Here is a 27258-nt window from a genome sequence, read left to right as displayed (position 1 = left end):
TTGCAAAATAAAATCTACTTAGTGACTCAGACTTCTGCAAACAGGTTCAGATCCCTGCACACACAGCAGAGGGAATTACATGTGACACAGTCAAGACAAAACACAACTACCAATCTTGTTAGAGTACTCCCATCCTAATTCTGAAAGATTCAGTATTGTATACTTTTTTCCTGTTGATATTTCACAATATATCAAATATAATTACTTTAAAATAAATTACTTACAGTAAATAGTTTAGAAAGAACATTACGCATTTTGGAAAAGGCTATTCATGTAAGCATCTGTCCTTTCCAACAAGGAGCAAGAAGACACAGCTCAGACTTTTGGGATATTTCAAATGCATTAGCCTTTCAACCAGGCAACAACCTATTCGTCAAACATTCAACGATCTCCATTAGTTCAGCTTTTTCTGAGAAAGAGCTTAAATTCTCCCCTGAAAAATGCTCTTCATTGGCATTTCCTACTTTACACATCTGGATGAAATACTATTCCCAGAAAGTATTCGAAGTAGTGACCACACATACCCTTCAACAGGCACAGATCCTCTACACGTGTCTGCCTGATGGGAATCAATTGTCCTTTGGGGTCTCACTGTTACAAAACCCTTTTAGTCTTCTGTTAATTCCTATCGATACAGTCCACGTTTTTTCTCAGCGTACAACACACTCTCCAAAGTCCAAATCAAAGAGAGATGCACTAGTTTTCCTATAGAAAGCTCCCATCTCTGCTGTCAGCTCCTGAAGGCAGTCTCAACGTACATAAATGTCTAGCTTGAGACCGATTTCCTTCAAGCTTCTACTTTACATTCACAGTAAATGTGATGCTCAGCTGTTTCTTAAACACCCCTGGTTTCTCAGTCATTCCACATCTAAACATCGTTCAGCAGTCATCCAGATCACACTTGTCCTGGAAAGCCAGCTCTCACTGCGCTCTCTGGACAGACGCGTCAGTCCGCTCTGGTACACAACACCTCACAGGTACAGCGCGCCCGGCCTCACCCTGGCCTACGACCATTACCTAATGGGCACAACATCCTGTGAGGGAGGGAGGTTATTACTCTCTCCTATTTCACAGATGAAGAAACAGACAGTGTAAGCGATCTGCCCCGGGCCACCCAACGTGGCAGCGGGACAGCTGGGATTAGGACGATGCCCCCAGCCACCGGCATGCTCCCGCGTCCCCCACAAACCCAGGCCCAGGACTCCTCGTCAGTCAAAGCGATCCTCTCTGGGGCCAGACCCACGAGGGCAGATGGCTCAGTCTCCCGGAAAAGGGTTTATGCACCTAACTGTAAGGAAAACGTGCAGGGCTTCATGTTTTAAACTTGCCACGACACATCCTAAAAGCCTCTGGCACCACTGACTGAATTTTAAAATCTACAAGATTTACAGAGAAACAATTCACTTTAAAAGCCACATTTTTTTTTGATAATGTATGTATTAAATGAGACCCCAGAAAAACATCCACAGAGTAAGAGCGGCTCCACAGTCTCCTCTTACTACCCTATGGTTTAAGCTTCTTAGAGCCTTTTAAGATGGATTGAACTAGAGGCTGTTGTCCAACTTTGTCACATCCAATAAACTCAGAGAAGTCTGACATGGCTTTCAGGTGAACCCTAATAGTTCCCATTTACATGTCTTAGTTAAACTGCCTGGAAGGATAGTTCAGCACTGTAGACAAGCTAGGATCTCTAGGACTGACTTTCAGGACTGCCAAAAGGAAAAGGAATTTGAATCATAAATCAGTACATGTGGATTTCTTCTGCACAGCAGCCCTTGAATATTTACAGGCAGCAAGATTTCTTTACATTTAGATCGTTCTTTTCCAGCTGCCTTATTAGTTGAAGGCCTGGACTGACGTCCCTTTCCCCACGATTAGCCAGTGCTGAGAAGCAGCCCTCTGCTTTCTACATATATACACTGATACAGGAAAAAATAATTGGGCAACACATTTCATACTGTTGAAATGAAGTCCACCGAAGCTAGATTTTACAAGACATGACAACACACTAACGCCAAACTGACACAAATTCTCATCTATGCATTTTGGCTTTAATGGGTTAATTAGCTTGGGTGGATACAAATTTTAATTATCTGAGTTTGACATTAATGTCCTTGGAGTGTTGTCTGTAAGGATTTGGGGAATCACAGGCATTATTTTAGTTACTTCTGGAAACTGTGTGTTATACTGGGATTTGAATAGTAAGAACAGACAAGAAAAGTGAGAACAGGCTGATCTATTTTGAAACATCAGACTTTGTGAAACAGGACAAAGCCAAGGCTTGGTCTACCTTCTAGGTTCAGTCAGCCTTTGGGCGAGCTTTGTGGATATAAGACTGCGACAACTACAGGTTTTGAAAAAAAATCTCCTTTGAGGATAGGGAACTGGACATAATTTTAGGTTAAGCGTACCACAGAATTCTGTACGTAACTGAGATTTAGAGGTAAGATCTCTTCATCTTCCAATACATTTTCTCAGGTAGAAGGCAACCAATCCTATGATGGCTTTGTACACACACAGAGTGCTCATACAAGCCAAGGGACAAACACCTACCTCACCCTGGCAGAGGCAGCTGAGACAACCTGTCGCTGAAGGCAGGAGCTCGGCGCTTCCCTCTGCCACCAAGGACTTGCTGGGCTGCCACCACCTCGCGTCAGATGCAGGGGAAGGCACATGGGGGAACCGCAGCACAGCACTGTGTATGCAAAATCTTTCATCTGCGATTTCTAGTGCAATTATGACTGACCCCTGAACAAAAAAGAATACCTACCATATAGGCTCTTAATGGAGAATATTAATACTACTGAGGATGGAGGTAAAGCATCATGCAACCTAATGAACATATCCACTTCTGAATTCTTTTCAGATGGCAGGTATTTCCTTGCAAAAGTACAGCACTACAGTACAATTACAAGTACTATTAATGGTTCGAGTTATGGCACAGTATTATAAGTGCTTTACTTATTTTCTTGTTTTTCATTGTGTAAGTAGACTAATCACCTGAGGAATTTTAAGAGTATTTCAATAAATATATATATAAAATCTACAATAAAATATTTTTAAGCCAATAATTACCCAAACTACTGCAAGTTACTTGAAATAAGTAAGATCTACAGTTCTGTAGAAACCAGTATTTACTAAGAGCTTTTCAAAATACCCATCTACATTATTCTATTCTTTTCTGTTCATTCTTCTAGAGATGCATTTGTTTTAAGATTCAAAAGAGAATCCTGATAGCTTTTTGTGTATATGGATTTAAGCTCTCTTTGTGCAACACCATAAATATATTTGTTCTTTGTAACACCAACTGCAGTAGCTCCTTACAATGCAGAATTCTGTGATAGAGCCTTTGGTGCAGTAGCTTTGCACCTTTTAAAGAGAACCTTTGTTCTGTTCTCCACATTCTCTTGGTGTCAAAACCAAAGTCGTTTGGATTTTCTTCTGCAAAAAATATGTGTAGGTAATTTGACTTTAGGAACACTAGGTAAATGCCACACATTTCTCTTTCAGGTTCACACACCTCTGTAACTGCTCAAATTCTATGAATACAGTTAAATTCCTGCTAAATGTAGGAGGCTGGCATTCAGACAAGCTCCTCTGCTGCCCAGTAAGAATTACTAACAGATAAGGGCTTCTCTGAACACAATACCTAACCAACAGAAAGGATTCTCCTTATTTTCTTCCACTGTGTTCTGGTTAAAATACCTTGACCATGGTCCTGTGAGAAACCAAACACCTCTGGGAATGGCAGAGCAAATTTAGAGCACTTAGCGCTTCAAAGAATCAGCTCTTACTTAACAAGGGTACGAAAGGAACTCATGGAGGTTACTAAACAAAAAAGTGATAATCTCAAAAAATGGTAAAATAGATTCAAAACCGCTGTGAAAAAATATTCTCCAGCATACATAAAAAACAGCAGAAAATGTTTTTGTTTGCCTTTTTTATTTTTTAATAAAGAAAAGCAACAGCTAGATTTCTTTGTAACATTACCCGCACCTTTTGTTCTTTTCCCCAAAAAGTAAGTAGGCAAGTCTGTGTTATATTCTTTAGAATATAAAGCAAGCTATTTTCACCCTTGGATGAAACATTAAAACCTCTAAAGGCCTCACTCATACACAGATGGGAAATGGAAAGCCTTCCTATCGTGTATTTTGGAGACAATATCCTTTTTTTCTGGAAATGCTGATAAGGAACAAATTCAGCCTGGTCCTCATCCGCCTGGATCATCTTATTTATTAAAAACAATGGTATCTTTTAAACCCTGTATACTAAGCTACCGGTCAATTTTGATTGACACAAATATTTGTATTAAACGTTACATACCGCAATTTACGATTGGGTACTATCACAATACTGTATGTTAATGTAATCAGTATTTTCATTTCATGAATTCATTTGCAGCATGACACTGCAAGGGTATTCTTACATATATTGAAGACACAGTTACTAAGTAGTTCAACAATTCTCCTTTAAGTGGGATTTTTTTTTATCTGATAAATTTTTAGCACAATAAAACCACTCCTAGTTTTGTGTGTGTGTTTTAATTTGCCACCTTTTAAAGTGTTTAGACACTTGGAATACCTAGCAAACTGAATTAATCCACAAATATTTACAAGAAAAATCTATTTAATTTCTTTCTATAGTAACTACCACAGGGACCATTGTAATGAAAAATTTCCCATCTTAAAGAACTAATGCGATTACTGATATAGGGAAAAAAAGTAATTTATATCATCACAAACACGTAAAAGATATAATCCCATATTCACAAAAAGAATCTTTATTCCCTCTTTGAATTCTGAGACAATACAGTCTTGCCTTGAGGAGAACAGAAATATCATGAAGTACCTTAAGCAAGATAATTGTAAGAGAAAAAACTACAATTGCATTATTGTTGTGCTAAACTGTGACATACTTAAAAAGCTAATTTCTTTTATTATAATGGAATTTGGTGTGTGTATCCTTTAATCTACTTCAATATTTCTTCACATTTTACACACAAACATACGTGTAAAGTGTTTCCCATTATCAGTATTACCTGGTTTAACAAACTGCAACAAATTTAAAACAATTAAAAATACACTAGAGAATTCCATAAAGTTCACTAGATTTCTTTTTAACAGTTTTGGAGGTAACTGAACATCTAGAGATGTCACAAAAATGTGCAAAAAATGTGAGATTTATGCAACTTAGATATTATTCAAGGAGATACAATCAATATTTTATGAAAAAGTAACATTTGATATGAGTGACTGTCCCAAATTTTACCAAATACATTTCAACCAATCACAATGCTGAACAGCTTGCATCTAAATCAAAAGCTATGCAAACAAAAATATATCCCCAAAATAGGGCTTTCTACAGCTGTGGCAGTTAAAGTGCACTTACTTTCAAAATTCAGTACAGTCACCCTTCAATTTTTCCTTTCAATCAAATAAATTTTAACCAAGAAATTCATCTGCTGTGCCTGGGCATTTCTCTATTCCACAGAAGCAAACATTTGTTCCACTCGTTCTCCTTTAAAAAGTGAATTTAACAAGACTACTAAGACAAAAAGGATGACCTAATTAGCACTATTTAAGGCTTTTATATATAGTACGCTCCTAGTGCTGCCCCTAACTTCCAAGGCTTTTTTCATACTCAATCCTATCACTTGATTTATCTGGCACACCCTGTTACTGCTTAGGCATGCAAACTCATTTTGTGCATTTTCATATTTATCTAACATCAAGGAGTCAACCTGTAAAGAAACTTTTCTGTGAACCTCAATTAAATTAATTGTTAAGTCAGGGGTGGCCTCGACCAGACGGACTGCTGGTCACTGAAGGTCTTCACTGGGTAGACCCATGGAAAACCAGTCAAGGACAACAAAGAAAACCCCCAGAACTGGCAAGAAGTTAGCTACGAGTTAGAAGTCTACGTAACAGCCAGTCTCACTAGTAAAATTAAGTTCTGAACACATGCTCCCCTACTCTTCTTACCACACCAGGTGTGCTAAGCAATTAAACTGTCTTTTATTCCTTACAACTCTTAATTTCTGTGCAAGCACTGAGTTATCACTGCTACACTAATTAAGTTCATTCTGGTTATCTGAACAGATTTGACCAGCTAGTTATGAAAAAGCACCCAATTAAATATAGTAATACTGGGTACGAAATGCAGGTCATAGTAACAAACTACCAATGAAAACAGCCAGTTTTCTGTTCAGGAAGCAGCTGCAGGACAAGCCCTTCTCTGGGCTGTTTGGGGCCTGGGCCTGAACATCGAAGCCTTCCCACACACGCAGGCCATAAGCACAGCACAGCTTCACTGCCTCAGGGACTGCTGACAGGCACATGGGGTGCTGGGGACCGCGCTCAGCACCACCCCTGCAACCCAGCGCACCCTACTCACAAAACTCTTCTCCAGAAGACTGTGCACTAAAAATCAAATCGCGTTGTCTCAGTATAACGATGGTGTTAAATGTACATCACCTTACAAAGCCGCTGTGCACACAGAATGCCAGTGAAAGCAGAAGTGACACCTATTAAAATATCTACAGTCCACTATACAAGAGACCTTAAACACCTATGAAGCACTAGTCTTTCACATTTGTGCCACAAGTGGAACACGTACTTTTTTTTTTCTAACTTGAATAAACAAATAAAATCTCCAATATCTCTAATTCACCATCATTTAATGTGGAATGGCTTTGTAAAGAAGAAAACTATCTGTAAAAGAAATACATACTTTTTGCAGAATCGTATGTACTAATATGGCTTTTATCATTCAAAACTGAGAATAGTCTTAAATAAAAAGTTTTTAGTTAATATCAGTGTTTTGGAGCCTCCCACTGGCAGCCGTCACACAGCTGAAGTGAACTATCAGCTGAATGCAGGGTTTATATCCAGGCATCAATGACTATTTTGCTTTAAAAGAAATGAGTATTTCTGAGTTCATATTTTAAATGCAATTTAAAAGATCATAAAGGAAAAGAACCCAGCATTTACTGTGTGTCTCCCAGCAGACTACTTAATGTTCAAACATCTACTATGCAAAGGTCAAATGATTTCACTGAATGTAACTGTGACAAAAATATTCTGCAGCACTGAAAAAAAAAAAAAGATGATCAAGGAGAGAGACATGGACCTGAGATCTTGCAAGACTCACAATAAATAATGTATATTCAGTTCAATAAGAAATAAAACTGCAAAGTGATGTCAGGAGAATGAGATTAAGAGAGATAATAGGTAAAACAAATTATATACTTTTGTATACTTTTGGTAATCTTCATAAAGGAATATTTTAAAGTAATACAGCAAATTATTTTTTATAAAAAACTTTTCTTACACAAATATTGTTTGCATAGAATTTAAAAAAATGTATTCAAGACAGGGAACCTCTGATGTATTCTGCTGCAAGCAGCAATGTGGATAGCTGAACTTATAAACAAAAATCCAAAGTAAACACTTATGCTGGTTGTAACATACAGAGGGGTAAAGCTGCAGGAAGCATTCATTCAGGAATGAGACAGATTACAGGTAAAATTGATGTGAAAAAAATATTTAATCAAATGCTTATCTGAAACAAACAGCAAAGGCTAATAGGCATAAATTTATTTTCCATTTGACTGTGCTTTCCCTTCCTTGGCATTTCTATCAAATATTTTAGTCTCTCATTCTTTCTCACATAAAGAAGTCAGGAAGCGTGCTGTGCACAAGGCTTGCTGGGGGTCCTGGCTTTCCAGAGCCAAGATCCCAGCAACAACTAAAAAGAGTTGGAAACAAACAAACAAAAGGAATTGCCTGTCTGCCTCTATGATAATCATCTGCTGCTGTACAGGAACTTGGTGGTCACCAATGCACTTGGATCTGGGGAGATCCAGTGGATCTCTCCATGACGATAGATAGATATGTCAAGGGCAGACAGCAGAAATGCAGCTGAGCAGTAAATCCAGAAAAATAAGCAAGAAAAAAAATAGGAATAAAGCATCTAAGAGGGAGAAGAAAGCTGGAAAATAATACAGCCAGACAAAAAACAGAGGACAAGGCAGCAAAGAAATAAGAGAAGAGACAAGGGAAGAGAACGTGGGGAATAAGGTAACTAAGAGCAAAAATACGTTGTAGTGTCCTCTTTGTGGAACAAAATACAGTATTTCTCAAATTAAACAAGTGACAGGTTTTTTGCCTGTTTTGCTGTTTTGTTTTGCTTATAATAAACAAATCTTGGCTGACCTTGTAATCTAATCTAACATCAAAACCTGCATTTTGGTAACTCAAGCAATTGTAGCATGTTAAAAAAAAAAAAAGAGAGAAAAAACAGGAATAAAGCTCTGGCTAGATGTTTAAAAAATCATACATTTGATAAAATAACAAGTAAAGATGGAAAATCAGGTGCTAAATTGATATTACAATCTAATGATATTTCTGTTAGCTAGCACACACAAAAAAGTGAACGGTGTAAATGCTACTGATTTTATATATTAATAAAGATACATAATATTGACTAATAAATTATGTTCAGAAGCATACATACGTTTTTTTCTGTGCTCAACTAGCTCAACAGCCTGCTTCGCTGAGCATTTTGAAAACCAGTTGTCCCCAAGCAGAACAGTAACCTCGTTGGTGTGGACAAGTTTTCCTGGCATGAAGGCAAGAGGACCAAAAGGTACCTGTCAAAGGCACAGAAAACAGTGTTGAAAATTGCTAATGAAAATAAACCTAGTCATTCATCTCCTAGTTCAAAAAAAAAAAAAAAAAGTAAAATACAGAGTTAAATAAAATTCTACACCAGTTATTTAATGTTAAACCCTTCAAACATATTCAAATGACCAAGTCTGCTTGAATTTAATATTTTAATTACAAAACCAGAAAAGTAGAATATAAGAAGAAAACTTGTGTTGTGACATGAAACTACAGTACAACCGAATAATAATATGGAAAGCAAATTAACTTTATCCTAACATGTAAGCTGTTCAGGTGAGTTAAGTTTTTGTTATTCACAGACTACATTCATTTCCCAGTAAAAGCAAGTTTAGCTTTCCTGACATATTTAACATTCTTAAATAGGTTCCCTAACTTTGAAATTCTTGACAAGGTATTCTTAAACGGACAACTCAAATATGAATTGCTTTTTTCAGTATATGCCTTGTTAAGAGTAAGTGCTTAGAAACCTCAGTGTAAGTTCGGGGGACTACCAGCAGGACCACAGTGCTGAACCTCGCTCTGTTTTGTCCTTCACCAGTACGCAGACCTCAGGCAATGTCCCACCAACCAACATCCATCCTCCCATGACTCCAGGCACAGGAAGCAATACTTAACACAGATTACAGCATATGGGACACTGCTTTTTATGACTTAAGACACCTTCTGCAAGCCACATTTGACACGCCTTCCAAGGGAAGTCCTATCACTTTCAGCCCTCATGCACTGCTCCTGCACCAGCCCCTGCACTTGCACCCCAACTCAGAGCAGCAGCCATCTACCTGGCTGCCTTTGGGCTTCAATCTCAAAGTCAGGAGACCAGAATTAAAATGGAGGGGGTGAAAAGCTAAGAATCTCAGCCAGCTCAAGCTTTCTTTCTTAAGATAAAAAGGTCCATCTCAGTCAGTTTGTACCAGTTCTTGCTACTTTATTCCTCTGCTGCCCCCCTCATTTCCTCGGACTAACCACTTGCTTTCCCACCGCAGTTTTGCTGAAGCAGAACACTTGGCCTGGCAGACCCGGTTCCTTGGAACGCGGTTTTCTCCAGCGTCAGCATCCAGGAGGTGCCTGTCAGTGCTTGATGCAGCTCTGCAGCAGGCAGGATCGATGCTATGACTAAGCAGAATGGGCTTTTCCTACAGATATACCCTTCCTGACTTGGTTTTCAAGAAGCAGGATGCACCATTTGCCTGTTCATTCTTTCCCCAAAATGATGAAAGCAAAACTGAAAACATATGAAAATATTTGGCGAACAGGATAGGAACTATTTATATACATTTAAAATAACAGATGTGAGTTGACATGGCTGCTTTAACTAAGAATAAGCCATATCTATTTTTTTTAGACACTATTTTTTCCGTGCTTCAAAACAACACAATCTTTTTGTTTTACATCATGTGGCCATGCATATACACATGGTCACAGGACTATACACATAACATGTAGAACTGAATCCTCAGCACTGAAGACAGAAACTTTCTCCTTTACTACCTGGGAATTGTGCTCCACTGCTGTCTTACTAACAGCCCAACTGCACGTCAAGCCAGGCTGCCAGGTAAGAAAGCAGTTAGGTTCATTGCACTGAAATTAGCTATTCAGTTATTTACAGTACAGCTCCCCCAGCTACAAAGATCTATCTAGAAACAGACCTGGGAAAAGGAGAAAAGGAGGAAGAAAAAAAAAAGAAAAGCCAAACTGATCAAAATTCTGGTGAGTGCAAGTCAACATGGTAAAGTTTAAACAGGGAGCTGTACTGTTGTTACGGAACATTCGAAGCACAAGAAAAGATCGCTATGTCAATGTGAAGATCAGTGAAACAAAAATTAGCAGCACCTTTTTATGTAAAAATCAATGTTCTGGGGCTTATTCCCATGAATCAGAAAATACTATGGCCACTTGCTTCAAAGGAAGTGACTAAGTACCATAATTCACTCATAATTATAGTTTTCTATACAATAGATTTACATATCAAATGTGTCAGGTTTTGTGTTAGCATTTATGTCATCTGTTCTCAGTTGTCAGTAACACTGTAATTTATAATAGATTTCAAAGAAAAGAGAGAGAAACAAAAGCAAAGGTTTAACTATTATCATCATAAATGTACCATTATTGAGTATTATATGGCAACCTGAGTAACACCTCCCTGCAGATGCAGATACCTGAGTTTCTGAAAGTTTTAGTCCATTATCTTATGTGAACGATACAGTGTACATACCATGATATCATAGGACAGTTTATCAGGCAACGTACGGAGTCGTTCCTGAAGAGCCTCATAATCACTCTCCACCTTCTTCCTGTTGATAAATTTAAGTTGATTCAATTTCATATCTGAAGTGAAGAGTTAAGATTTTTCATCTACTAACTCAACAACTCAAAAAATAAAGAAAACCAAACTATTTTACTCTTAAACACATTGTTTGATAAATTAATAAGTTATTTATAAAAAAGACTTGGAATTACATATAATAGCTAGACTATTTTAGAATAATGTGTATTAAAATATAAATGATTATTTTAGCTGGTGAATGTCTCTGAATTTGTTTTTTTATGGTGCTAAGAATCAGTTCTTTCACTAGGCTTCAGCATATCTCACTTCATGTTCAAGTTCAACAATTATACCACCATCAAGATTTAGAAAAAGAACAGAAAATCCAGTTTATCTTCAGAAGAGGCAAATTCTTCAAAGTATTACTGGTAATAAAGGATTCATGACCTTGGTTTGGGCTGACATAAATGGACAAAATTTTAACTGTTTCTGATTTTCACATCTACTTTCTGGGCCTACTAAGAGTCAACAGTCCTGAAAGATCATTTGACCACTCTGATTCTGTCCTGTCTTCCAAACCTGACAAACAACACAGGTGTGGAGCATTCCTTCTATTGTTTCTCATAAGCCACAAGACTGCTTTACAAGACAGAAATGGCTTAATAAACTTGGATCAATTATTCCCATGACAGATACCTGACTGCAGGATACAGCATTTTAATTGCTATGGGGATTTTCCTTTGTGTGCAAAACAAGCAAGTGTACTCCCTCTAAAAAGTCTTTTTTTCTTAAAAAAATCTTAAACACTTAAATTCTGCTGGAAAGTCTTTTTAATGGACAACTGCCATTCTGAAGATCATGAGAAATCAGCTCCTACATGAAGTATCTAGCATATAAATGTCAGGTTTGATGATATTGTTTACTTGTACTTCAAAATAGTAAACAACCTATGTATGGTAGTAAATTTTGCAATAGAAGGCAACTGAAAGCACGGAGCAGCACACTTAACAACGCTGACCCAGGATGCAAATTACAGGTTTTCTGAGGATGATTCAGGAAAGCAATCTATAAATGTGCTGAAAAATGAATGTCATAGTTGATAACACAATTCTCAAAATATTATCATTGATTTTCTTAGATTCAGAAGCAGAGTAAAATCTCCTTCAGTATTCATTATGAAAAATTATCTGCTACTCCTCTGTTTTGTCTCATTTTCTTCCATAGCTGAACTTTGCTGTAATCACACTACTTCATACCTGGAGTACTTCATATTTTAAGTTGCTGAACTGGCCACGAACAAAGAATTTAGACCACTTGGACATTAAAACTGTATTCCATGCACCTAATTTACAAAAGATGCTTGCTACTTCTTTGGTTTGATGGCAGATTTTTCCAATGCACCCAGCGAGTTTCTTTGTCCACTGCCCTCATTTCAGTGACGACGTAATTCACTTCCTTTAAAGAGGAAGGCCAAACTCATGAATCTCAACAAAGCTCACAACATGTTTTGGGGGGAAGCAATATAATGACAACTTGGTATCAGTAACAATTACTTAAGGACATTTACAAAATGCAGCCTTTGACTTGCAGAGATCTGTGTTTTCAGAGAAGAGGACAATGATGCAGACTACTCACTGAAAACCAAGTGACCCCCAAACTGAAGGCCTTGACCTCACTTCAGTGAAAAAGGACTCCACAGGAAAAGAATGGTATGGGGAAAAAAAAAAAAAAAAAAAGATCCCACTCATAGCAGGAGTAAGCACACCCATTGTTTCATTGCTCAAAGTCACCTGACATTTCTTCATTAATCGGAAAGATTCTGCCTTTAAGGTCTGACTGCTGCCCGTTACCGAATAATCTGATCCAGGTACAGCAGAAATAACTTGCTTCAGATACAGCTGGGTTTTATTGCCCTGATTCGCCACATCTTCTACACCAATGATAGCTGGAAGCAGACTCCCCAGTGTGGTGATCCATGGGGCAAGGTGAGGGAAAGAACATTTAGAAAGAGCAGAACGTGTTTCTGCACTCAGTGGAACAACCGCCTCTGGCTGGTCAGACCTCCACCACAGGAATCTCTAAGCATTGGACCACCAAGATAAAGAAAATGAAAATCTATCCATTTCATGAGCTGACGTGGAAGAATGTTACTCAAGGAAGGAAGCAGACCTTCCTCTTCATCTAGAGCACGTGTGCCGGTGGTGTGCTTGGTCACCACGTGCAGTGAGGGAGAGGGAACGTGGAGAATGGGTACTAGGCTCCAGCTATGATCATGTATCCAGAAAGGAAAATACCACGTCTAATCCCAGACCTATTATCAGATTCATGGCTTTCAAAATATACTTCAAGGTGTGCACTAAAAAGTGAAAAAGAAAATAATTTAATGGAAATATATTGAAGTTGGGCATTTTAAAACCCTATTGTTATTCACCCAATTCTATTTAACATTCTTCTGTGTCACTGACTACTTAAAAGGTCTTATATGAACAAATTATTCAAGAGAGCAAGAGCACTCAGCTCTTGCACAATCAGGATCTAAATAAGAGTAGTAAATTTTGAATACGTTTTCTTAGAGTAAAAACTGTATGGATGCTCTATAAACTGCTTTTCTACATAAAAAAACATCAGTAAGTTAGGTTTTCCTTATGACATTCTGTGACAAAATCCCCCAAATTCATAGGATCATGGCCAGAGTTTGCTCAAAACCCAATACACAAGCAACCCCTCTTCCCAATGTCTACCCTCCCACCCCATTCTACAAACCCCAGCCAATTTCCCAAACTTCTAAAAAAATGTTCCAATTTTAAGGCTGTCAATTAGTTTATTTCTGAAAAAAAAAAATTATGTCTCTTTGTGAAAGAATGTACATGCAGAACTTCACACTGTACCAAATTGGCATGGACACTGCAGAAACTCCCCCAAAAGTATGTGCATTATGGAAATTCTGACCGACTTAACTACAGCAGCACCAGTAGGCACTTCAATAATATTTCCCTTATTGAAAATTAATGCAGTCTCTGAATTTTAAACATAAATGAAACATATTAGTTTTAGATTATTTTTGCAAGCCGATAGTCAGAATTTAATATGACGATGTGTATAGATTGCCTTGATTTTTTTCCTCTTATCCTGTGCTTGCAGCCCATGTGCATTTAAACTAAAAACATTTGATATACACTAAATATAAATTATTTGCTTGCAGATCTTTCAGGCATGAAGAAAAAGCCTCTTAAAATAAATTTAAAATATTATATGCTTGATGGTGTATAACCAAAGGTTTAATCTCACCACTAAAGGGGCAGTTGCTGTGATTCTGCAATAACCCTGCAGACAATAATCAAGACAGCTCCTGTTGTTCTCTCAGTAAAATCATGGTAAACACAGCATGGATATATTGTAATTTGATATCTGTAAGATCAACTGTTATATCTCACAGTAACTCATAATATAAGATTTCATTCACCATTAAATGTACATTTTCCTCAGATGCCATAGAAAACCATTATTTACTAAGCATGTTTTCTATTAACCATAGATTGCCAACAGAGAAAAAAGTGCCCAGAGATTTTTTTTTTTTTTACATAACAAATCATTTCTTTCTAAGCATAACAAACTATGCTTTATAAGATGGTTTATTGGGGGGTAAACAGAGAAACATTACTTTCACATTGTTTGTTTGGTGTTTTTTTCCCCAAAAATGTGCTACAACAATTTCCCTACTTGCTCATAGTTAAAGAGAAAACAAGAATAACTGATTCTACTCTGTGAATACCTGTCCACCTATCAGGCCAATTCAGCATTCATCCCACAAGGTTACTTGGGGAAATATGGTGAATGAGATGGGTATTTACCATACGCTAAGGTTCAGTCTATTTGTGACTTAAAGCAATGGCATCAGTGGCAAATACAAACATCTCAGAGAGAGCATACTGCAATAATTCTGAGCTACCTCCAGTCCCCAAAACATACCTGTCCAATCTGGCTGTCATTAGAACGGACAGTAGTACAGTAAGTTTACTAGAATACAACTAGGTTACTGATCAGTATTTTAGGCATGTAATCAAACATTTTTCACTTACCAGTGCTGGATTTTTTCTTGGCAGCTAGTGACCACCTGTCATTAAAACAGATAACTCTTCATGAAAAAACAAGGCTAAGCACAGAGCTGCAATGTCAATGTATCAGAAACTAGAACAGTCGCTTTACAGACTTGGTGGTGTCTCTATATACATTTTTATTCGTCAGTGCAAAGGCTTGTGAATGGTAGTTACTAAGCTGCACACTTTATCACACACTAATGCACACTGATAACCACAGAAAAAATTACAGTTTTCAATTCATATTTTGGTACAATACCTGCTCCATAACTATTAAGTGACATATGATATAAGGTAAGCAGTATTTTGTGCGATCTGCAGATCTATTTTCAGTGTTACATGCTTGCAGAATAAGAAAACAATATAAGTTATAACATGACATCAATATAACTTCCATACTTATTCACTAAAAAAAAACAAAACAAATGAACTCCACAGCACCAAAAACATTTTTCCTTTATCAGTACGTCAACAAATGTTTCCACTAGCAGTTTTAATCTGAAAATGCACAAATTAATTTTGTGAGTGTTTAAATAAAAGGATATTTGACCATTATAAGCTGTTGACTTCCATTCTTTTCTGTCCAGATCAAAAAAAGTAGTTTTAATCTGAATATTTCACTTATTTCTTTATACTGTAGACCTTCCCAAGAGGTCAAAAATAATTTACAAAATAAAGTATATTGTTAAAATGAAATACTTTTTTTCTTTCTTAACCGTATTTTTTTGACACAGCAAACAACCAAGATGCTGAAACCTGTGCCCTTCTCTTCCATAATTATGTGGAAATTCTGCCTTTCAAAACATATTCTGATCTCTGAATAATGGTTACCAAAAATATAACACAAACAATTTCATTCAATTATATGAAATGTAATGAAGCCATGAGGCAATTAAATATGTCTAGACATCTTCACAATTTTTTTTTATTTTTACAAATTTTGTTTTTCCTGTAGCCAAAATAATGCTAACATTTGAAAGCAATTAATGAGAAAAACAATAACATACATTCAAGTACCACTGAAATCACTGGAGCAGATAATTCTTTTTTTTTTCCCCAAACAACAGAATGAAAGAATTTTTTTTTAGTTAGCATATGTGCAACTATTGCAGAACAGATCTCAGACCCTGCACTCTGTACTTATATAGGAGTAAAACAAAAACAAAAACAAAAAAATGGGGCTGCTTTGTGAGCTAGTAATTCTTTAAACAGAGTAAAGTACTTAAATGAAAAGGATCAGCTGTACATTTGTGGTTAGGCTGTTTCATAATCCATCAGGAAATTCAGCCAGGTAGCTTGCCCTGCTTATGCCAAGTTTAAATTTATCATCTGCTTTAAACTCTTATAAATCAAATTCCTAGCAAGTATTTTCCTTAATGTGCAAGCTAAATATTTTTAATGTTAAGAATAAATATACAGACTTCTGCAAGATATAAACACAGAAATCTAATTCACGCTATCAACGTTAAACCCATTTCAAGAGCAAAGTTTCCTACAAGGTGTAAATCATACGAGCGCAACTACATTTCCTAACAATGTGAGCACACAATGGAGAGCAACACTACCAAGTCAGAGAATATCCCATCAGGACATTTCACTCTTTCAGATTTGGCACTGATTGTAAACTACACAACATAATTAAGCATACAAAAATGTTTATGAAATCCTTTAAGAAAGTTCCAGTTTAATTGCCCCATTAAAGATGAAGATGGAAAAGACAGGAAGCTTCCCATTCCCAATACATGACTTCCCATGCATGAAGCAAGCTAAAAGCACAAAAAGAAAAGCCCTGCAAACCGTAAGAGCAGCATGTTCATTAACCTCTACATGATAATCCTTTCGTAGCTGCATATTAACTAGTTACATATTCATAATCATTTACATTATTTAGAGGACCTTCTATGAAAATTTCCAGGCTATATCCATTAGCTACAATGTTAAAGGTTACAGAAGATAGTCTACTTAATGTTTCCTGGAAGCTTTTTTAATTGGTAAACATGTAAATTGGGCACATATGCTTTTATGTTTTAAAAAAATAGTCCATCTTCAAAACAGCATAGGGGCATAGGCTGTTTCCATCGCCCTTTATCCCCTTAAAAAAAAAAAAAAAAGAAAGAAAAAAAGAAAATCAATAACACCAATCAATTTTAATTTAATTCTTCTTCTTTGATATAATCTCTCTTGAAGGAATACTAAAGGGTGGAACCAACAACAAACCTTTTCATTTCAGTGGCCAGAATAAAATGAGACCTTTTATAGAAGCGCTAAAATATACCACCTTGAAAATGTTTTAGACTTAACTTCTGGTACTGAACTCTATTTAAAAAAAATATATATATGTTGAAAAACAGAAGGAGATCAATTATGCATGTGTCCCTTATTAGGTCAGTCGCACTGTTTGGATAACAACTGGTTTTATCATAGCAAAGAAACAAATTGATAAATGTATACACAAATCTTTGATTCTTTGCCTTTAATCAAACACAGGAAAATCATTAGTCTATCTTCCCCACATAATTTATATTTGGAATTACAATTAAAGAATGAAAACTTCTCCCAGGGTAAATAAAATAAATCACCTGTTTGTTTGTTCATTTAAGTTCAATTTGTCTAGGCACCAGTGCCACCAACTCTGCACTGCTTCTAAGACACTAGAGTGGAAGTGGTATCAATAAAATCTGAATTCTTACCTTTTAGGCACAGCAATATATGAATTTGTGAACGCACAGTGTTATCGGTGGCTTATCTGCATGCTATAATATTTATTGAACTACTCTTGCAGCAAATCTAACATTAGGTAATCGCAAGTCTGGTTATTAAAACACGGCCCACTGTTGGCAAACACATTCCACAACCTCACAAGAAAACAAATAAGTAGGTATCTGGTTTCCTTCCTTTCCCCCACCAGCAGTTTGTTACAATCCAGCACTTCCCAAGCCCCTGCCCTGAGAGCACCACAGCTGCAAGGGCAGCTCTGCATGCCCGGTGCCCATGGCATAACGCCTTTGGGTGCAAATCCGACGGTAAAGTGCATGACGTGTTGGTTCTGCTCTCCTTGCTGCTACACACGGAGCTACTGAGAGGGAGGCGTACATTACTGCTTTTAGGGAAGCTTGAGTCTGGGTCTAACACGTGCTGTCAGAGCAGTGCAGGAAAAGCAGCTTTAGAGCTGCACATCAGCTCCCAGGAAGCCCCATTCCCACTGTCCCCACCTTAACACTGGGCAGCTGGTCGGCTAATGAGTCAAAACCACCCCAAACAACGCACACCATACAGCCACAGACACTGTCAAGCTGTCTGAGGGAAGAAAATCCCTTTTCTCCAGTGCACTTTCTTTCTGGTCTATTTATATTCCACTTTCTCCAGGATCTTCCATATGAAGAGCTCAAAACCTTTTCCATGAATTAAGGTGTACAGCACCTTGGGAAAGTGCTGCGCTGACGTTATGGGCTGAGTGACTTCACCAGGAAGGCTGCCCAGAAGCAGAGCTAGAACCAGGTGCCAGAGCCCCTGACTCAGCAGCCAGGCACTGTAGCCGCTGGCACTGCCACGCTGGGAAGGAAGATGCATGGGATGGATGCTGTAGCATGAAGCTGATTCTCACCTGTATGTGCCCACGGGTCCCTGCTCTGTTCCCCATTACTGTATGCGTATTTGCTGCTTCTCCTCAGCAGGTCCGCACCCTCATGTAAAAGGGTACCTTCTTTATACCTCATTTTTTCTTACCTGTTGCTTCTTCATGTGCTCCCCTAACTTACAGCTGAACACAGTTCTCTGTGGTGCTTCTGCTTACCCAGGCGGTGCACAGATAGTTCTGCTCTGCTCTCCAGTCCAAGACTATTTTATTTTATTTAGCTCGTTCCCTAAGGTGGAGTGCAGGAACCCGAATGCCTCTCTGAACTAAGCCGCAAGGCACTGCCTACAAAGGTGGTGGGTTTAACACATTGAGGGGAATTCTTACCTTTCTCTCTCATATTGTGAACAGCATTAAGGCAAGCTGCCATGGTTTTATTTCATTTATGTCTCGGCTTGTGGAAAGTGCTGTACCCAACTCACACTTACATCCAAGTCCCAAGAACTAGAGACTGTTATTTCCAGGATGAAAGCTAATTTCAATGGAAGATTAAAACAAAAATTCCCCATCAGGTTAGGAATAATTCTGAAACAAACAAGAGGTTACCTCCACACTTCGGGCATGAATCTCGAAATACACACAGCACAAAGTTTCCACTTTAACAGGGAGTTTGGCCTAAAAGGCCAAACATGTGCTGTTTCCATATGCATACTTGCATGTTTTACTTCAAAGCTGTGGTTCTCAATCTGGTTGGTCTTCGGAAATTAGAAGCTAGGGAAATAGATCTAATCCCAGCTCTGATTTATTCTATATGGCCTGAAGCAAATCACAACCTCTCAGTCTACATTTCTTCATCTGCAAAATGGGGATAATAGTATTAACCTACCCACCTCAGAGTGTTTAATGATGATTAATTAATGTGAGAAAAGCACTCTAAAGATGTAAGAGCACTATATAAGTGATAAAGCATTATTTACCACTTGAAAAGTAATCTGAATAAAATCAGATATGCAAGTAATTTGTTTACATGTAGCAATAATATAATTTGTGACTATTTAATCTTGAATTAGTCTCACTTTAAACATCCCTTTCAATCACATTTCCAGTTACTTAGGGAAAATGGCAGTATGGAATACTTTTTGTGGAAGCAGAGCAAGTAATGAGACAGTAATTAAAGTAAGGGTCTAATAAAGTCTAAAACCAACGATTTGCCTTTAGGAGAATGTCCCTGCCATTTGGGACTGTGTAAAGATCGCAGCGTCGACCTTGGTTCTACTGCTCAGAACCTTCTGCAAACTACAGCGAAAGCATATGCTGGTCTTCTGCAATGCAGATCCATGTTTACAAGGCTCATGATAAATCCAAGGTAATTTCCTCTACTGACCTAATTCAGATGACTCTCCTGAGTTTAACTGCTTAACCTTGTACACACAAGTATTTACTTCAGTTGATATATACACATGAGCCACCTCCATCTATAAACGTTTGCAGTATCAAGACCCATTCTGCCATACTACTCGTATGCGTAAGATTTCTGTCACACCCCAAAACCAGAAAATAAAATTAAACTTACTGATGAAATAACATAACCAGTTCACAACATGACTTTACATTACAGAAGAACACTAATGGGTGGTCAAACATTTAATCACGTCTTGGTAACAAGGATGTAACAAGCCACACGCAAAATAAACATTTAAAATGAATTTTCATTTTTTCCTCTAGGAAACCACACAGTAGTTGCCTAAAACACAGCAGTCACTGATGGAGAAAGACAGAATTAACTTTTGCACAATTGTTTTTCCTAGAGTCCCATTTTCAATCAAAAAATGAAATAAAACTATTAAAAGTTCTTCAGTCTGTTGCCACAGTGTATGATCTAAAAGGAAAGGAAGAAGGCATTTCTAAGCTTTCATATTCATTTATTAAATCATATTACTGAAAAACACTACATTTCAACAAATTATTAACATAAGTTCCCCTTCGGGTGGAAATTTATGCCTCTTCAAGAAATGTATTTGAGAGAAATACTGAAGGAAGGGAGAAAGGAATTTGAATCATGGCAAACATTTCTTTCTAAAGGAAAAAATCTTCCCGTTTAAAAATATTATCTCAGATGTTACTTATCTCTACAAGAAAGCAAGTGGAGATCTAGTGTTTTTGTATTAATTGTGCACACAATTGGCTCTCACATTTTTACAGAGAGATTAGTATGTAACTACGATTTATCAATACACCGAAACTAACCTAGGACTAAAACGACTGTTGTGAACTTAAGAATTCTACCTGAACCATCTAGGAATTATAAAGCAGGCAGAAAAATGCCTCATCTCTCCTTTGCCAGCTGTGAAATTCTGTCCTCTCAAGACTATTTTATGTTGCAATCCCTGCTGTGGCTGTAGGTCACGTAGACAAACGACTTGCAGTTACTTTGCAGTAACTCTACATGCGCGTACCGAAGCGTGGCCGCCCGCTCCGGTGAGCCAGCCGAGCAGGCAGTGCTGTGTTACATGAGGTGGCACCCTTCTTCCCCAGGTCCAACTACAAGCTCCCAGCGCCCGTTTTGCTGTTTCAGATCCCTTTGTCACTCATTTCAACTCTCAAACACAGCAAATGGAACTTTTCTGCTAGATGAGTGAGTTAAATCAGCTCTGAGCCAACCGAACTGGTGCAAGCAATGAACAAAGCGGAGCAAGGTCTTGTCTTTCCCTGGCAGCAAGGCAGTGGCTGTGTTATGTAACTTCATCTTGAGACAAACCTAAGGAACGCATAACTTAATATTTTAGCTTCCTTTGGGTGAACATAATCATGTGGCTATACCATATCCATGCTAGCTCACATACCAATACAGCAGTAGACACAAGCATGAAACTCCCACGATCTAACCTACCAAACCTCTCAGGCAGGTTTGGCAAGCTTTGATGTAGCCTATGGTGCAACAACTATGCTGCTAGCAATGCCCAAATTAACTAGCTTAAACTGCCTCACAGACATACCTTCAGGCTGTGGTTCAACGCTCAGCCCCAGACCTGAGCAAACCAGCCATCAGTCCCTCCCTGTCTCCAGCTACTCAGCTCCATTGCCTCATCCTTCCAATCCCGGCACAATCTGCTGGCACACATTTGTGATGCTGCACTTTCAACCAGATTAGGGAACCACTCTGGCTGAAAAATAATACAGGGAAAAAAAAAAAAAAAAAAAGAAAAAAAAAATCAACAACAAAGCTTGTTTTGTTTTTAAGCTGGACCAACCCAGGTCACTAAGCAGTGTCACAAATGTGCCACTCCAGAAGTGCTCAAAGGCATAAACAAGCAACCACAACAAAAACTAAGATTAAAAATCTTTCACCAGGTTAGAGTCATCTGCTTCTTGGATAACTCACATGATCATAAATAAAATTTTCAATCAGGCATCTGAGACTGTTGCTCGGAACTGCTTTGACTTGGTACAAGCACGGCTGTGGCTCCAAGGGGCAGCCCAGTTTCACCCATTGCTAGCGCAACACTTCCCCAGCCACATTCGTGCTGGCATTTGGCACTGCCGTCCTGGCACGTGTTACTGGATTCCACTTACCCCACAGCAACCTGACCACAAGTGCCGATACAAAGGTGGTGGAGGGATTCACCTTTTTATGGCAGCCAGTTCTTCAGTCTGTTTACACTGATAGTGAAACAGAAGCCTTTGTGCTAACTCATTTCACAATTCTTGTCACTATGTAAACTACTGGGTACTTAATTCATATTAACAACAGCAAAGACAAATATTGCTACTCTGGAAGATACCACAACATTGACTAAGAAAGTAAAAGGGATGATCAGTTTCGGAGGAAGCAATTGTCCAGGTTTATTTTAAATAGAATATGGCAAATGAAGCTTCAGATGGGACCTTTTAAGCAGTATGTTGAACAAAGCTTCAGACATTATGTCAGTTTTTCTCAAACAGTTAGTGTGCAAAATGAAGCCCTGCCACCCTGGTGTCTTGTATCCAGGCCTTCTCTAAATTCTGCTAACTTGAATGCAGGCTTGAAAAAGTGCGATACCCTGGGAGACGCTACACTGGAAGGCACACTGACTGACTCATCTTCTGAGTCCGCAGGCAAACAGCTTCAGGTTTCCCGTGACTCCTGCAGCAGTGGGAAGTGTACAAGAGTGTGCTCAATTTCACTGCTCCCTTTCGGGCTGCACGAACAGCCTTAACACTGCCATGTTGTTGATTTCATGGCATAGATATTACTTGAAAAAGACTTGAAAACAGAAGCAACTAGCCACATAAGTAAATCATATAAGAAGGAAAAACAAAATAAAACAGCATTAAGTTTAGGATTCTGCGATTTGTTACCACGTAACCACCTACAAGTTGTTTAACTGTTAATAAACTGCAAGTACCCAGCATCTTGAGCACAATTTAGAAATTGAAGACCATACAGTCTCCACCAACCAAATTCATAAAAATTAAGAAAGTCATAATGCACAGTGGCTACCAAGTTACAGTTAGTTATGGTAATAGCTATACTAAATCTAATTGTGCTTCGTTGTCATGATGAGTGACAGGAGAGCCACTTCCTTATCCTAATTCTCCTAAAAGGAAAATAAAAAAGTGTGTTTGTCAGTGCAAGTGAAAAAAAAAAAATCCTATTGCCAGATAACACTGGAATCCATCAGACTCTCCATGACTGTGTTTGCACTCTACAAATGTCTCCTGGGTCTAATTGGTTCTGTAATGCCTCCCATTACGCATATCTTCATTGCATTGCTCGGAAGCTATAGAACGCGTGAGCCCACTGTAAATCCACTGTCTTCAGAAGTGTTACCAAATCACACCAATCCGACTTGTCAACTTCCTATCAGATAGTAATCCCAACCCACTTGATCACAGGAATAAATATATATCAAATATTATGTTTAAGTGCAGTCTCTATAGAATGAGAATCCACCTATTTAAATATTAACTTTATAATTTGTGTACTAACTTGCATCAGATTTAACACAGTATTTTCAGCTAACATATATTGCTTTTGCAAGTAATCCATGATACATATATTATATTCTTCCAGAAATATTCAAAACTATACGCAGGCACTGTGTTTCCAATGATGGTCTTTATCATGAAAATTACTAGATATTCTTCTGTAATTTATCCCCAAGATGCACATTCTAAGTCATGTTTTTATACAAAGTGCCTTTAGTGGGAGCACTGAAAATTGCTTTTAACAGTTTGGTCTTACTATCACTACAAATTAACAAGATGAAATCTGTCCAACAGGCAAGCAGTCCTAAACAAGAATTAAAATTACTTTTCACCAGAGGTCATAAACCTGGAAGTTGCAGCCTCAATCAGATTAAAGATAGAAAGTCACGAACATCCTGTTCTTTTAATATTTTTAAACAGGAAGGAGGCCTCAGTTCGGGTGTTCTCCACAGCAGCCCTTTAGCACTTAAAATCTCAAAACTCGTAGCTAAACCAGGGTTATGCCCGGATGGTAAAATAATCAACAGTGATTCAAATATTATCTTTAATTCTGCAGACAGACAATGCTGTGTTTCACTACCATACTAAAGGTTGCCTTCAGACTAATGGGAATAAATGGGTTTCTTTATACTTAATCAAGTGTCACTAGGATAGCACAATATCACTCTGATTAAAAGAAATATATGTGCCCGCTTAAATGCCAACACATACAGATAATAGTTCTAAGTAATTGTACTATTCGTTATGATGCTGGTACTATGATTACTAGCTTACCACAGTACTAAATAACTACATCTCCCTATCTCTCTTTGTGGTAAGTCCAAAACATGAGTCTTCAAATTCAGTAATTTTGTGAGAAAAATATGAATATCTGCAAAGAAGCAGCTGAAACAAAACGACCTCCTCCATCTTAAAATACAATATTTTCGTAACTGAAAATACTGTTGTAATCCAATTATATATATTCATTGCATAGAGGGAAAGTCTACTATATCTTCATCATGACACTCCATTGTAACCAAGATATGTAGTTCTTTAGTATAATTTCATATTGAAGCTGAAGTGATCAATTTTTTTTAGCCAATTTGCAGAAATTATGTAAAGTTTCCTTATGATAAAATATAATTTTGGTACATCAGCCTAACAGAGGCTTAATTAATGGTCTCCTGGGCCTCTTTTGCACTGGAGCAGATCAGTTTAAGATCTTAAACTTGCTCACAGAGGGGTCTTACCACGAACTGGGAATAATTCCATGTGGTTATGACAGGCATCCACTTACACATTAGGCCTGACTGACAACAATGTACCAGATAAATTATTTTTCACCAAGTTCTGCCACCCTGAAAATGAACAGGCAGGTTACTATCACTGATTACCAGTCTAACAGGTTACTATCCATGCAGACTGGGCTACGCAGTGCGTTCCAGCAGATCGTCTTAATGTCCATCCACATTAACGGTCAGTCGATTACGCAGATCTTCTGGTAATTACCTGGTGTGCTACTCAAAAGCGGACACTGTTTTGTGGACAATATGCCAGGCGAGACACACGATGTACACCATGCATGAGTTATTCGGTTTTCTTAACTACAACAGGTGACAAAGCAATGCACACTGAAGACAGAAGTCCTGAACTGAGGAGCTCTACTGCATACCACAGAAACACCTTTAAACATTTTTTAATGTATAGAAAAAATAAGAAGCATGGGGACCGTGGGCAAACATGTATTTGTGGCTCTAACACACTGAATATGGCCCCGGGTGCCACCTGTGCTGCAGGGCTGAGGCCCCCCAGCCCCTCACCACACCGGCTGGGTGAGCACGGCCCACTCGCGAGGGAGCAGCACCCCACGCTCCGCGCCGCGGCACCCAGCCCCCCGCGGCTCCCCCAGCCCCTGTCAGAGGGGCTCCATGTTTGGGGACTGGGCCGCCCCCCCCGCCCGTGACGTCACCGCCATCACGTGCCCACCCGCCGCAGGCAGGCCCGACTCTGCCGTCCCGGTGTCCCCCGCCCCCCTCTTCCCCCCCCCGCCCCCCGCCCCCTCCCGGGGCCCGGTCCTACCGCCCCCGGTCCCCCCGCCCGGCCCTGCCTGGCCCGGCCCGGCCCGGCCCGGCCGTTACCTTCTGCTGCTCCTGGCGGAGGCGGCCCACCAGCGCGGGGCTGAGCGGCGAGGCGCCGCCGGGGCCCTCCATGGCCCTCGGGCCGGCAGCCCGTGAGGGCGCCGCGGGGGACGGAGGAACGGGGGCGGGGGAGGTTGAGGCGGCCGGGCCGCGCCGCGCCGTGCGGGGCCGATCCGATCTCCTCAGCAGGGCGAATGAGTCCTATAGAAATGTTTGTGCAGGGCGAAGCGCCGGCTCCAGAGCCTCATCCACGCGGGGGCCGCCGCCGCCTGGGCCCGGGGCGCCGCTGCCGGGGGAAGCATCTCACACTCGCATTCTGGGCCGCGCCGCCGCCGCCGCCGCCTGGGCCCGGCTCCCGCTGCGCCGGCGGGCCGGGAGAGCGCCAGCAGCCCGGTGCTGGCCGCCGCCTGCCGCCTGCCTGCCTGCTGCACTCTGGGTAGCCAGCCAGCCTCCCAGCGCCCGCGGGAGGCACCCGGCTGCGAGCCGCGAGAGGCGGGCGCTCCACACCCACACCCGGCCCGGCCCGGCCCGGCCCGGCCCGGCCGCACACCGCGCCTCGCTGCCGCCTGTGTCAGCGCCGGGCGGCCGAGAGAGGCTGGGAGACCGCCTCTACGCCCCCGGGGCTCCGCCACCGCGGGGCGCCGAGGGGCAGGTGCCCCCGGTCGCAGCGCAGGACCAGAGCTCGTAGGCCTCGGGTTCAGAAAATCGAAGCCCATCTGTGAGGCATTTTCCATCTGTGAAGCGTTTTGGTCGATCTACAACAATATTATACACACCTAGGCATGCATAAACACATAACTGTGTATCTTCTGTAGCATGAAGGTTATGCCACAGCAACTAATCTCACAGTGCCCATTCTCACAAATTCACAACGTGAGGATTTCTATGACCTGCAGGATGGCAAAATACTTTTAAAGATTCACTAAAATCAGTGCAGCACTCAGGCTTGCCAACGCTGAACAGTTATGCATGGCGAGCTAGTGGTGGATGGCCACTCAGAGTGCCACGCGATAACTTATATGCAGTAAATTCATTAGCTAATTTCATGAACGGTATTAGGCACGTCCAAAGTAACATGGTGGCAGTGGAATGCAGCCATACCTTAAAGCTGCACACTACAACAGCCAGCATGCCAGATCACAGTGCAGCCAAAGAGCTGAGTAACTTTGGGGGGAACTTGACTGATTGCCACAAAAAAAACTAGCAGTCATGTTTTAACTTCTACACTCTGAACACCATGTAAGTGGGTTCAGTTACACATAGACCTTTAATTTACTGCTGCACCTTTCCCTTGAGCGAATAGGGGTTTGTAAACGCCCAGTGTACAAGTTCATCAGTAGAGTAGGGGTGCTTCAGTTGTCCCCTCTCCCCACCAGATGCTGGCAGGTTTGTCATAGCATGGTGGTAGAAAGACGCATCTGCCATACATGTACATCAGGGGTTTCTCTCTCCTGCAAAAGAAGCAAGACTTCCTTTCCGTGAGCAGAACTAACCTTGTATACACCACAAAACAACTATTTATGTTATATACAAGACATAACTATGTGCTGTG

At 39.7% G+C, this 27258-nt stretch overlaps 1 protein-coding gene across 1 annotated transcript in view; it reads right to left on the bottom strand.

Moving 5' to 3' along the window:
* The window catches only part of URI1 (URI1 prefoldin like chaperone), a 40746-nt gene extending 14562 nt beyond the window's left edge, over positions 1-26184 (bottom strand). Inside the window, exons 1-4 of the mRNA XM_040570934.1 lie at positions 25707-26184; positions 15027-15061; positions 10897-10975; positions 8515-8650 (exon numbers count right to left, since the gene is read on the bottom strand). Coding sequence (XP_040426868.1) covers positions 8515-8650; positions 10897-10975; positions 15027-15061; positions 25707-25778 — 322 coding nt within the window. The 5' untranslated portion in view covers positions 25779-26184. The remainder of the gene's footprint in view (positions 1-8514; positions 8651-10896; positions 10976-15026; positions 15062-25706) is intronic.
* Positions 26185-27258: the final 1074 nt, after the last annotated feature.

Source organism: Cygnus olor, chromosome 12 (assembly GCF_009769625.2).
Source record: "Cygnus olor isolate bCygOlo1 chromosome 12, bCygOlo1.pri.v2, whole genome shotgun sequence".
NCBI classification, from domain to species: domain Eukaryota; kingdom Metazoa; phylum Chordata; class Aves; order Anseriformes; family Anatidae; genus Cygnus; species Cygnus olor.
Note: the sequence above shows the minus strand (reverse complement) of the source record. Positions and strands in the feature narration are given on the sequence as shown.